This window comes from Helianthus annuus, chromosome 17 (genome assembly GCF_002127325.2).
Source record: "Helianthus annuus cultivar XRQ/B chromosome 17, HanXRQr2.0-SUNRISE, whole genome shotgun sequence".
NCBI lineage: Eukaryota > Viridiplantae > Streptophyta > Magnoliopsida > Asterales > Asteraceae > Helianthus > Helianthus annuus.
Window position 1 is genome coordinate 70,691,683 of NC_035449.2, and position 14,115 is coordinate 70,705,797.

Here is a 14,115-nt window from a genome sequence, read left to right on the forward strand (position 1 = left end):
AACTTCCTGAATCAATTGATGTCACATTCAATTCGTCATCTGATGAAGATAGAGTCCAATCTGAAGTGGTTAAAAGTGTGGTTGAAAACTGAAAGTGACACTACTGAGGATGATGAATGTTTTCTAGACAAATACATTCCAAAGTCTAAATCCAAAAACAACTTAAATGACGAACCAAATCTTGTGATGTACAAGATGGTTGGATCTGATAAGTTGTATTCGGATTGTGATTTTCCAATTGAGAATGTGAATGTTGGCAAACTGAGGAAAGTTTTCAAGTTGATTGAGATCGATGTGTCGGAACTTGAAGGGTTGAAACATGCCAAAAGAGAGTTAAACTTTCAAAAAGATAAATCTTACTATAAGAAACCTGTTGTTCCACCACGTTTTTATAACAACAATCAAAACAGATGGTCGGGTGGTTATCAGGGTGGTAAGAATTATCAGAAAAGGAATGTTCAAAACAGAAAGTTTGTTGAGAAGAAAGTGTTTGTGAAAAGTTCAAGTTCTCATTCCGAACAAGAGTCGGAAATTTTTTCAAAGACAAATCAAGAATTTTTTGAGAAAAAGGCCTCACAGCCTTAGACTGAAGGCACAGGTCGAGTAGTTGATACTCGTACATGCTTCAAATGTAATCAAGTTGGACATATTGCACGAAAGTGTACGAATTTGAAGCCTAAGTCTGAAACTGTTGAGATTCAGAAGAAGAAAGTTGTGGAAAAAGGCAAAGCTCCATTGGTTGTTGAGAAAAAGGTTTTGAAAAATGACAACACAAAAGTCAAAACTGAACCTATAAAGAATGTGGTAACTAAAAATGGCAAGTTTTACACACGGGTTGCATCACCTCAACAAACATGGAAGCCTAAAGTGGTTGAAAAGAAAACAAGTGCTCCAAAACCAAAGGTTTCAGAGTTAGAAAAACAATCATCTTCTACCACACCGGTAAAGATGAATGTTCCTTTGGATTATTATGTAAAACTTGAAAAACAAAAATATGAGGTTTCTGAGAAGAAGGTTGTTCCAAAGAAAGACCAACCATCTGGTCAACTTCAAAAAGATAAAATTTTCTTATACAAAGAAGTTGAGGTTGAGTCTGAAGAAAGTTTGAAAGTGAATGATAAAAATTTTCCAAAATTGTACACCAAAACCACAGTTGTAAACATTCAGCTACCTTAGTCAAAAGAGGCTTGGGTGGCATCCAAATCTAACTAAACTTGTTTGATTTGTGCAGGAGCTTCCAAGATCCGTTTCACGATGGATTATGGATAGTGGAGCTTCTCGGCACATGACAGGGAAGACGACCCTGCTGTATGATGTTAGGAATTTTAATGGAGGTTATGTGGGTTTCAAAGGAAACCAAGGTGGTAGAATTATCGGTGAAGGAACTTTATCGAATGGAATTGTCACGTTTGAAAGAGTTAACAACATCGCTGAGCTTGAGAATAATCTTCTAAGAATTTCGCAAATCTGTGATAGAATGTATACAACACACTTCACAGACAAAGAATGTTTGATCTTGAAACCAGGATTTGTTATCCCCGAAGAATGGATTATCATGAGAACACCGAGAGTCAATGATCTGTACGTGTTGGACATGAGCGTAGCTACTACACCCACGGGTCAGGCTCACTGTTTTATGTCAAGAGCAACCGAGAAAGAATCACAGTTGTGGCATCGAAAGATGGGCCACATTCACCTACGAAAAACGAATCACCTGCTGCACAAGGACTTAGTTACTGGTGTTCATATAAAAGGTTTTCATCTTGAGGGGGAGTGCGTTAGCTGCATCAAAGGCAAGCAAAAGAAAAAGTCACACCCTAAAATGCAAGTCAATTCAGTCTCAAGACCTCTGGAGAGACTTCACATGGATCTCTTTGGTCCTGTGAATGTCAAAAGTATTACAGGAGATCTCTATTGTCTTGTACTTACTGATAAATACTCAAGATTTTCGTGGGTACCATTCTTGAAGTCGAAAGATGAAACATTTGACAGTTTGATGGCGTTGTTCAGGAAAATTGAAAATTTGTACCAGAGACGGATCAGAAGAATCAGGAGTGATAATGGTACTGAATTCAAGAACAACAAGATGGAAGAATTTTGTGATGAAAGAGGTATTTTGCAAGAGTTTAGTGCTCCGTACACTCCACAACAGAATGGAGTTGCAGGACGTAAAAACAGGACACTAATCGAAACAGCCAGAACAATGCTTGCTGATTCAAAGTTACCGATAAATTTTTGGGCAGAAGCAGTTGCAGCCGCTTGCTATACGCTCAACAGAGTTCTCACTGTCAAGAAATTCAACAAAACATGCTTTGAGTTGATCAATAACCGCAAACCAAATTTGAAGTATCTTGAACCGTTCGGGTACCCTGTACTGTTCTAGAGCCTTTTGGAAAGTTTGGTCCGAAGAGTATTGAGGGAATATTCGTTGGTTATACAAGTCCATTATGACGAGTCTTCGTTCCAAGTCTGAAGCGGATTATTGAAGCTCACAACGTTGAATGTCAATGTCATACAATGCCTCCGCAGAATCCTGGAGATTCATGGCGTTAACATTACGACACTTTGTGGGATTCGTTTGACATGATGGAAGAACTAGAAGAAGAAGATTTCTTTGATGAGTTGGATATTCTAAGGGAGTATGAATCATCACAGGAGAAGTTTCTAGCTGAATATTCTAGGCGACCACATCAAACTTCGAATGATGATGAAGCCGGTCCAAGTAATGCTGGTGAACATGATGATATTCAACAGTCTCCAGAACAACAACATGCTCCTGATAATCAGACGGCAGTCAATGAAAATCAAGAATCTGATAACAGACCAGTATTTGATCATGGTGATTCAGATTCTGAGGGGGAGCAGATCCAGATTTCAAGTCAAACAAACCCAGTCAGTGAACACGATGCAAACCAAAATGTTACAAATTTGGAAGGTGAAGTAGATGTTCTAGGCGAAGTGATGCCAAGAACTCTTTGATACCATCCAGAGGAGTTGATTATTGGAGAGTTACAATCAGGCGTTCGCACTAGACGTCAAATTGACCAAGGGCTTACTTGTTTTTATTCTACAGTTGCTCCTTTACAAACTGAGTTTTCACTAAGTTGTTTTATTTCGCAGATTGAACCGCGAACATATAAAGAGGCGCTAACTGAAGATTCTTGGGTTAATGCTATGCAAGAAGAGTTAAGTCAATCTGAGAAGTTGGGAATGTAGAAGTTAGTAGACTTGCCTGATGGTCACAGGAAGATTAACACAAAATGGGTTTTTAAATGCAAGAGAGACGATAGAGGGGTTGTTGTTCGAAACAAAGCTCGACTCATTGTCCAGGGTTTCAGTCAGCAGGAGGGGATAGATTTCACTGAAGTATATGCTCCTGTTGCTAGACTTGAGGCTATTAGGATCTTCTTAGCATTTGCATCGTGGAAAGGTTTTAAAGTTTTTCAGTTAGATGTCAAATCGGCTTTTCTATATGGGAAGGTAAAAGAGGAGGTATATGTCGGACAGCCACCGGGCTTCACCGACCCAATCCACAAAGACAAGGTTTATTTGTTGGATAAAGCGCTGTATGGTTTACACCAGGCCCCGAGAGCTTGGAACGAGACTTTGTCTCAACACCTGCTAGCCAACAACTTCATTCGTGGAAAAGTGGATGCCACTCTCTTCACCAAGTTAGTCGATGGTCATCTTCTGATTTTTCAGATATATGTGGACGACATTATATTTGGGTCAACAAATGAAGAATTGTGCAAAGAATTTGAACAAGTTACGAAGCATAAATTTGAAATGTCATCGATGGGTGAGATGAAATTCTTTTTGGGTCTTCAGGTTGAACAGCTTCCCAGAGGAATTTTCATACATCAGACGAAGTACGTTCGTGATATTCTAGAGAAAATTGGGATGTCAGGATCTACTCCAGCCTCCACTCCATTAGCAACGAACCATGGGATAAACCCTGATCTCACCGGAGAGAAGGTAGATGAAACAATGTATCATTCCATGATCGGTTCGCTAATGTATCTGACAGCTTCAAGACCCAATATCATGTATCCTACGTGCCTCACAGCAAGATTTCAATCTAACCCGAGAGCTTCGCATATGGTAATCATGAAAAGGATATTACGCTACTTGAAAGGAACTCCATCTCTGGGGTTGTGGTATCCACATGATGGCGACTTTACGCTCGAAGGGTATTCCGATTCAGATTTCGGATGTTGCAAAGTTAATGCAAAGTCAACAACGTCGATTGTCAGTTTTTCGGACCTCGCTTGGTCACCTGGTAATGTAAGAAGCAAACTTCTGTAGCTTTGTCCACATGTGAAGCGGAATATGTATCTGCTAGCAGCTGCTATTCTCAGATCCTGTGGATTCAGCAACAGATGCGCGACTACGGTTTGCAATTTCTTACTACTCCGATTTTTGTTGATAATGAGGCAGCAATAAATATCACGAAAAATCCTGTTCATCACGCTAAAACGAAACATATTGAGATTCGTCATCACTTCATCCGAGATTGCTTCGAGAAGAAGTTGATACGAAATGAGAAAATCCACACCGATGAACAGAAAGCTGATTTAAATACCAAAGCTTTTGATAAAACACGTTTTAAATATCTTTTAAAACTGAACGGTATGAAGCTTTTATCGGTGTCGGAGGAAATTCTTGGCGTTGTGAGGGAAATACTGTTGAAGATGCTGAAAAGCAATCTGCAATGTTTTGTTGATTTTTACTTGTTTTGGTATTTAGGGGGAGTTAGTATTTTTTCAGAAAATACAAAAACAGTACAAAATTCAAAAAATACAAAAACAATAGAAAACTGAAAAAGAGCTTGTGCATAAAGGGAAAATGATAGTACATCGGCTAGACAATTACAGTATGCTAAAGATTTGTAATGTTTAAAAGTTTAAACAGTTTCGCCGATGATGTGCCGATAGGTTTTTACACGCTTAGTAGGTTTGTTCGGGATATAAACCTAAATTCATCACTTGCTTATTTCGTTGGGAACATCTCTCGGATATATAGGTAACCCCTGAAATCTTGTTTGAAAGACGCTATTTTTGACATAATAGGTCTTTGTACGTGATGATATCTGGGGTATTATACCAGGACTTCTGATTTTGCGGAAGCAATAGCCTAGTCCTCGTATAATGCTTTACACAACTTTGTTCTTAAAAGCTCACCCTCAACATAAAAAATGATGAAACATTGCAAAATGTGATTCATGTGCTGTTGAAATAAAAGATTCCCATAGGGAACACACCAAAAGTCGAACCGTCATCTCTCTGCGCGAACGAAAGTTCCGACCTGAGCTCTCACGGTCTCGCATTTACCCTATTACAGATATCATTAGTGTGCACTCACCTGTAAGACTGAATATAGTTGTCTGGATACGGGAGTATATTCTGAGATGGTACACGTGTATATGCTAAGTCTCTAAAACACTAAATTCGTATCCTGAACAGATTGAAATTTGTGTGAAAATTTAAAATGGATCAGTATATCGTCAATCTAAGTGAGTTGTTTAATTCTGAGTATGTAATTAAAGCTTAAATGTACTCGTAGCTTGTCTGATAGCTGGTATGATTCCCTAACACGCTCACCAAAATATGTTTGTAAATAGTTTACTTTTACTGTATTTTATTTCTGTTTCTCAAAGTCAAAAAGCTCAAAAAGATTTATTGCTTTCTAGTTTAGAATCTTTATTGAAAATCCAAAAAGATTTTTCATTTCTGCTTTATTTTCCGACAAACCAAAGTGGAAAGCTGATCTACAGATTCGCAGTCAGGAGTAGATGCAGGAAGATTCTAGCTGGATGATGAGTTTGGAGTTAACTATGATTGTACTTGAAAGTTTCAAAGTTTAAACAAGTTCATTAGTTTGAAACTTGTAATTTTCAGAAAATATTTGAAAATGTTTGAACAAAATCAGTTTTGGTTCTGTCATAGATCAACCAAGGTCATTGAGTTGGACTTGGTAGAAAAACTGAGGATTCAGGGTCATTAACTTGGACCTGAAGACTTAAGTGGATTTCTAAAACTGATGAACAATGATAGAAGTTAAATTGTAAATAGTTTGTAATGTTATATCTTTGAGAAGCAGGTTATCGGCTTGAAAGTGAGAAAGCAGTGAAGGGAAGTCCCCATGGCACAGAGAATGTCAAGATTGAACCAGAAATCTAAGCTTATCGAGAGGGGGAGTCTACGAAAAGGGGAGTCTACATTCTGGATCAATGTTCAAAAGGGGAGTTTGCAGTTTGAAGATAGAAGATTGAAGGATGCTTTTCAATGTCAAAGACAATTTCGGGCAGAGAACGATGAATCAATACTAAAGACTGAAGACAGGATGCTAAAACTTCATCAACATCCAAGGGGGAGTCTGTTAGTGCACTGATGTCTGTTAACTTCGTCTTTATTGAGTCTTGTATTGTATTAGATAGATCAGGGCACGCAAAACGAGAAATCATGTATATAGGTAATTCCGCATGAAAGTATAATTCCGCTAGGAATTATCATTTCGCACGGAATGATAATTTCGCATGAATCATAATTTCGTGGGAGTTAATACCGCACGGAATTAGGTTTCGTTTATGTCAGTTCATGCGAAATTAGTGGCCTATAAATACCTGATCTTGTTGTTTCATTTCATATGGAATTAGCAGGTGTGATTCAGAGCCGAGGTGTTGTCCGTTTGTCATTTGAATCTGTAAAAGCTCAGAATTGGTTAATAAGAAGATAATTAGAGGGAAATAAGCTGTGTTACGTCAAATTCACTGATTCCGCCTTTGTTTTTGATGTTGAACTCTTCATATTGACTCGTTAGGGTCATACGACGATCCAACATCGATTTCATACACATCCTATGAAGACCAAAGGTATGAACCTTCTCCCTTATACTCATATTTTGATGAACCAAGGTATGAGCCTTCATACTCATACTTTGAGGAACCAAGATATGAGCCACCACCTTCGTATACTTATTATGAGGAACCATGGCGTGAACAACCCACCTCATATGAGTATTATGAAGAACAAAATTACGACCCTTATCCATCATATACTTACAATGAAGAACGATGGTGTGAACCATCTACTTCTTTTGAGTATTATGAGGAACAAAGGATCGAACATCCGGATTCAAGCTTTGAGGATCCCGATCCTTACTCTATCACCGACATAACCGATAGGATAATAGAAAAAATTAAAACTATCGAACGTTGCATACTAGAATCTCGCGCAAGGGAAGAGGAGTCCGGCGCAAGAGAAGAATTAAATAAAGAAGAGATAGTTGAAAATGTAAAAATGGAAGAACAAGTAAGTGAAAAACCAACACATGAGTTAAACAACGAAAAAGATGAGTCCGACAGCGTTAAAATTCAAAAAGAGTCTATTTTTGAAGAAATTAATCTCTTGTCACCTTCTTTCGAAAATCATTGTTTAGTACCCACTCATGCTAAGTTTTTAAAAGAGTTGAACACGAACGCTAAAATTGACGAAACGGTAAGCGTTAACTTAACAAATGATCAAACTTTGCTAATAAAAGAAGACCCATTTGAAATCAACATTACACCGGTTCCATGATTTTTTCAAAACTCCTTTATTAGTAATGTTACAATTGACAAAGATCTTTGTGTTAATATAATGCCAAACTACTTTTTCGAAAAATTAAGTATTAGTGATTTTTGTCCACTTCAAATACCCATTTTTCTATTAAATCGGAAAGTAATAAAATCAATCGGTATAGTTGAGGATGTCCTAGTCCTAACAAATCAAATGGTAATCCCAACCGACTTTGTCATCCTTGATGACGCTCCTCTAGTGTTGGGACAACCTTTTGTAAAAACCCACGAAGCTTTGAAAAACCGGAAGTACAACAATCTATCTATTCAATTAGGGGCATTTAAAAAGAGTGTTGATCTTGAGCGCTCAATTAAATATCCATTCGACTATAATGACCCCCTAATTGAAGATGAAGATGAACCACCCGATACAAAAGAAGAAATTGACCACTTTGTTGAAAAAGAGGTCGCCATAGAACAAACTTTTATGGTTCTTGACAAAAATGAGCAACATAATAAGGAGTCTCCTAAAGACCCACCTCTTGAGCTCAAAGAACTTCCAAAAGGTTTGGAATATGCTTTTCTAGACAAAGATGGTAGATCACCTGTAATTATTTCGTCAAAATTAAGTAGAGTAGAAAAAGAAAAATTAATTACACTTTTGAAAAAACATAAAAATGCAATCACTTGGAAGCTTGTAGATATCAAAGGAATAAGTCCTTCCATGTGCACGCACAAAATTTTAATGAATGATGACTATAAATCAGTAATACAACCACAACGTAGAGTAAATCCAAATGTACAAGAAGTGGTTAAAAACGAAGTCATCAAATTACTTGACGCCGGACTTATTTATCCTATCTCCTATAGTCCTTGGGTAAGTCTCGTCTAAGTAGTTCCAAAGAAAGGAGGTATGACGGTAATAACTAATGAGAAAAATGAATTAATACCAACGAGAACCGTCACAAGATGGAGAGTATGTATAGATTATAGACGATTAAATGAAGCAACAACGACAGACCACTTTCCTTTACCCTTCATTGATCAAATGTTAGAAAGATTATCCCGGTCATAAATTTTATTGTTTCTTAGATGTTTTTTCAGGTTACTTTCAAATACCGATAGCACCCAAAGACCAAGAAAAGAAAACATTCACATGTCCTTATGGAACTTTTGCTTATCGGCGCATGCCATTTGGTCTATGTAATGCCCCCGCAACCTTCCAACGTTGCATGGTGGCCATCTTCCATGACATGATAAAAAAGACAATGGAAGTCTTCATGGACGACTTTTCTATCTTTGGAGATTCATACGACCAATGCCTTGATAACCTTGAACGAATGCTATCCCGATGTGAGGAAACTAACCTCGCCCTTAATTGGGAAAAATGCCATTTCATGGTAACAGAGGGGATAGTACTCGGTCACAAAATCTCAAGCAAGGGAATGGAGGTTGATCGAGCCAAAATAGACACTATTTCTCGATTACCACCCCATCCTCCGTTAGAGCTATCAGAAGTTTCCTAGGGCATGCCGGATTTTAAAGGCGATTTATCAAAGACTTTTCTAAAATCTCAAGGCCTCTAACAAAATTACTTGAAAAAGATGCTCCTTTCATCCTTGACAAGGATTGCAACCAAGCATTTCTAACACTAAAGGAAATGCTAGTCAATGCACCTATCATGATAGCGCCTGATTGGAAGTTACCATTCGAAATCATGTGTGATGCAAGTGACTTTGCAGTTAGAGCTGTCTTGGGACAAAGAAAAGATAAGCATTTCCACCCAATTTATTATGCTAGTAAAACACTTAACGATGCACAAGAAAATTACACAACAACAGAAAAAGAGTTACTAGCCGTGGTATTTGCTTTTGATAAATTTCGTTCTTATCTTGTTCTTTCTAAAACAATAGTCTATACAGATCATGCAGCCATTCGATATCTCTTCAAGAAACAGGATGCTAAACCACGTTTGATTCGGTGGATTCTAATCCTCCAAGAGTTCGATATTGGAATCAAAGACAAAAGAGGAGCAGAAAACACCGCAGCAGATCATCTTTCGCGCTTAGAAGACCCAACTTTGGAGGCAACCAGGGATGAGCAAATCAACAAAAAATTTCCAACAGAGTCCCTGGAAATGGTGGAATACCGAGAAGAGCCATGGTACGCCGACTATACTAACTACCTAGCTAGCGGTATAGTCAGAAAAGGATGGCCACATCATCAAAGAAAAAATTTCTTTGCCGATGTGAAGCATTATTTTTGGGAAGATCCTTATCTTTTCAAAATGTGTACCGATCAACTCATCCGCCGATACGTACATGGTAGTGAAGCAAGAAGAATTCTTCGCCATTGTCATGAAGGTCCATACGGAGGACATCATGGTGCCGCTAGTACCGCACTAAAGGTATTTGATTCAGGATTTTATTGGCCAACCATTTACAAAGACGCCCAAAGTATTGTCAAGACTTGTGATGCTTGCCAACGATCAGGTAATATTTCTTCCAAAAACGAAATGCCACAAAACGACATTCTTATTTGTGAAATTTTTGATGTGTGGGGGCTCGACTTTATGGGACCTTTCCCACCGTCAAAAGGAAACAAATATATACATGTGGCGGTAGATTACTTGTCTAAATGGGCCGAGGCCGAGGCACTTCCAACAAATGATGGAAGAGTCATAGTAAGATTTCTGAAAAAATTATTCTCTCGTTTTGGAACACCTAAGGCATTAATAAGTGATAGAGGTACCCATTTTTGTAACCATCAACTTGTAAAAATTTTAACAAGATATGGGGTCTATCACCGGGTCTCAACAGCATATCACCCTCAAACAAACGGACAAGCCGAAGTGACTAATAGAGGTTTAAAACGAATACTCGAAAAAACCATAAGGTTAAATAAAAAAGAATAGGCCGATAAATTAGATGACGCTTTATGGGCTTTTTGAACTTGTTAGGTCCCTTTTTGACAGGATCTGATCGACTGGAACTTAGATGAATCGGATATGATCAATGCGCGGAATTCATTGAATCAAACTACAGATGTACGATAACAAATTCAACTCTGAAATACTGTCTGAACTTCCATTAATCGAATATGAAAGTACACGAGCTCCTTTGAAAGGTCAGACTGACATGAGTTCGCCAGAGAGCAAAATAACAAAAAGTTACAAATGAACAGTTCGGCTAGCTATTTATAGGCAGTAGCATCAGGATAGAGTGAGTGCTGGCCGATCGGCTGGGCTAGCCGATCGGCTGACATGCTGTTCGATCGAACACCCTGTTCGATCGGTTTGCCTGTCCGATCGGCTGGGCTAGCCGATTGGTTAGCATGGTCAATAAAAGTCAGCACTTAACATTTATGCGCCATATCCTGATCTACTAAACTATCTAACATACATACATACATAAATTGTTCACAAACATTACAAAAACATGACTACATACTGACGGAAGCTACAGACGTATACACTAACAGACTCCCCCTCGGATGTAGCTGTAGTTCCTTCTAGTATAGTCTTCATTTCTTCCTGTTCCTCCTTTGCTCTTTCGCCTTTTGCCTCCTCTTTTCTTCTCTTTCTTCTAACATTCTTCGCCTCTTGTGTCTACCTTCAGTCATCCACCATTTTCTATACTCTGGGTCACCATCACGCTTTCGATCCCATTTTGGAATTTTATTTTCTTCAGATTCAATTGGCGTCTGATCTGTAGGTGGTACAATCCCCATTTTTCGTCTTCCCAATTCAGCTGCTCTCTTTGCTATCTCTTTAGACCTTTGACTGCGTTTGTATCTTTTCAAGAATTCATCAATTTCAATGTTTCTCCATTTAGACTTCCAATATCTACCTGAATTGATGTCTTGAGCAAAACATACATCCACAATTCCTTGATATTGCATTGCTTGAGCCTTGTCTTTCTTCTCATAAACGATCTTGTTAAGGAACAAGCAATCAATGTCTTTCTTTGAGCAGTTAACAAGCCACATTGGATCCAAAATGCTGATTCTTCTAGATTTTCCAGTTGACTTATCATAAAGAGAGATAACTGCCTCAGCTGTTGTTTCATTGTATAACCAACCTTGAAATAAATCATGGAAATCTTGTTCGATGGCTCTAAGAGGCATGTTCTTCAAACACTTAGGCGGTTTTACATCCAAAGTGATATCTTTCTTTCCATTTTCCAAGAATCTGACAATCTGCTTTGGATACTGTGGCTTCCAATCAGGATAGCCATTCTTTGCTTGCAATTTGATGTAGTTCCACAAATCTTGATCATGTTGTCTAACTTCAGGACCATAGTAGAACTGCTTGATGTTCTTTGTTTTTATCAACTCATCCACATCCCACCACGGTAGAGAACTGATATCTGATAAGAACTCGAAGTATTGAACTCCTTCTTCTCTCCTGATGGCATACACTTTAAGATCTTCAAGGTATTCCCATGATAGAATATCTCCCCATGATAGATTTTTGTTGTGAGTGAAGTACTAGAGAGCTCTGAGAGTTTTTCTTTCTTTAGGCATATCTTTAAACCATTTCTTTCGCTCTTCAGCAAGAATCTCTCTCGGAATAGTTTCCGGAACACCTTCTGTGGAGATCTTTTCAACAATTTTCCTCTTAATTTCATCTTCATTTCGGTCTTTGAACATCTCAGCAAATGAAGGAAACGTTTCATCAACCCCAGCATAAGGAAAATCAATTTCATCTTCGGATGAATCTGAAACATCTTCAATAATCACATCATCATAATGATCTGCTTCATATGCATATCTGGGCTCGAAGTCTTTTGCTGGTGACTGAGGAATCTCGTCCTCAATATCAAACTTAAACTTTCCTTCTTCTAACCCCAACTCTTCGAGCATTTCAGCTCTAGTTCTTCTAACTTCAACCTTACCTTCTTGTTGAACATTCAAGTAAATGACAGTTGGGTTTGAAAGAAATACCTGATCAGCATGCTGCTTTCCTGATGATGAAGCTTCATTTTGTAAGTCATCCTCTTGTTCATTTATTTCATCATTCATCAATTCATCGATTCTTTCTTGAACAATTGGATCTCTGATCAATAACCCGGAAGCACCCTGATCGTTATCATCATCTCCCTTATCATCTTTATCATCATGATCATCAGGCTTGTCATCCTTTTCCTCATCATTATCATCTTTATCTTCTTCTTCATCATCTCCAAATAGCTCTACATCGGAGTCATCATCAACGATTTCTCCACGAGCTTTCATTGCCTTTCTTCGCCTTTATTTAACTTTCATTTGACGAGCAACTTCTTGAACATTATAAGGCACTGGATAGGCATCACCAACAAGTACGAACTGATCTGTCTTCCATTCCAGTAAAAACACTTCTCTAGCCTTTTTCTTTCTTTGAATAACAACCACTTTTCTAAGAACATTTTCAGCATCCAAAGGTTCAGAAGACTCACCAACCATCATGAAGTCTTGACCAACTTGTTCCTGAACATCTTCAGCTTCAACCATTTCTATATCTTATTGGTTTGATGAACCACCAATTTCAGGTTGACTTGACGATCCACCAGCTTCTTGAGTATCAACAATTACACCTTTGTTCTTTTGGGTGGCTTCTTCAGCTAGACGTCTTTCACGTTCCATTCTTCTTTCTTCAGCTCTTTTCACTTCTATTTCATTGAATGCGGCATGAACATCTATCTTGAAATGACTCTCCATGACAGAGTATAGCATATGAAGTTGTTCATCTTTCACCACCTTGTCTGCCTTCATGGCTTCCATCTCCAACTTCATTGCCTTCATTTCGTTTGATGAAGCTTCACTCATCTCACTGAGAAGCTGATTAAGCGTCTGATTCACATCTTCCAAGTTTTTTGTCTTCACATTCAACGAAGCAATCTCTGTCGTCAACAGTTCAAACACCTTTGAATTATCATGAGCTTCATTCTTCATTCTGTTCATTGTTTCTTCTTGGTCTATCAACATTGCTCTGACTTGATCAGAAGCTTTCATCAAATTATCAACCTGTTTCTTTAGAATATCACGCTCTAATTCTGTTTTGGCTTTTTCTTTTTCCAGCTTGTTGACCTTTTGTAACAATTCTTTAACCGCTTCATTGTTGAACATATCATAGTCATCTTCAAGAATGTCTTCTGTGAAAATTTCCGTTGCTTCTGGAAGGCCTTCAAACATGTAATCAAACTTTAAATCTTTAGGATGTGACGATCTTGTTTTACACAAGTGGAGAAGGACATGGAGTAGCGACTTTGAATCCAGTGATTTCAACATAATCATCATCACCTCCTGTTCTTTTCTGAGCTTTCAACACAGGTTCTTCAGTACTTCGTACTTCAGGTTCTTTTGGAGTTTCAACAGTTTGAGCCTTTTCTGCATCAAGAACCTTTGGTTTCTGAACATGTTTTTCTGTCTTTCCTCCTTTTTCTTTTGATGGTTCAGCACCAGCTTTCTTTGCTCAACATTTCTTGGAATAATTCCAGCTTGAACTGCTTTACGCTTCTATATTTGTTTCTTTAGCTCATCAATTTCATAAGTAGAGTCTTCTTCATCTGATTCTTTCTGCT

The 14,115-nt window shown here is 38.1% G+C and overlaps 1 protein-coding gene across 1 annotated transcript; it reads right to left on the reverse strand.

Moving 5' to 3' along the window:
* Positions 1-11,077: 11,077 nt before the first annotated feature.
* Positions 11,078-12,790, reverse strand: LOC110924565 (myb-binding protein 1A-like protein). Its single transcript, XM_022168561.1, has 2 exons — positions 12,090-12,790; positions 11,078-11,960 (listed from the first exon to the last, which is right to left on the reverse strand). Exons 1-2 carry the CDS (start codon positions 12,788-12,790, stop codon positions 11,078-11,080), a joined length of 1,584 nt encoding a protein of 527 aa, XP_022024253.1.
* Between the last annotated feature and the right edge of the window lie 1,325 nt (positions 12,791-14,115).

Bases quoted from the DNA above. Each gene is read 5' to 3' on its own strand.
- LOC110924565 (XM_022168561.1), bottom strand. From the start codon at position 12,790: ATGAAAGCTCGTGGAGAAATCGTTGATGATGACTCCGATGTAGAGCTA. The intron at 11,961-12,089 runs GTTTAAAGATAT...GTATGCCATCAG, and splicing joins GCTGAAGAGCGAAAGAAATG to GAGAGAAGAAGGAGTTCAAT.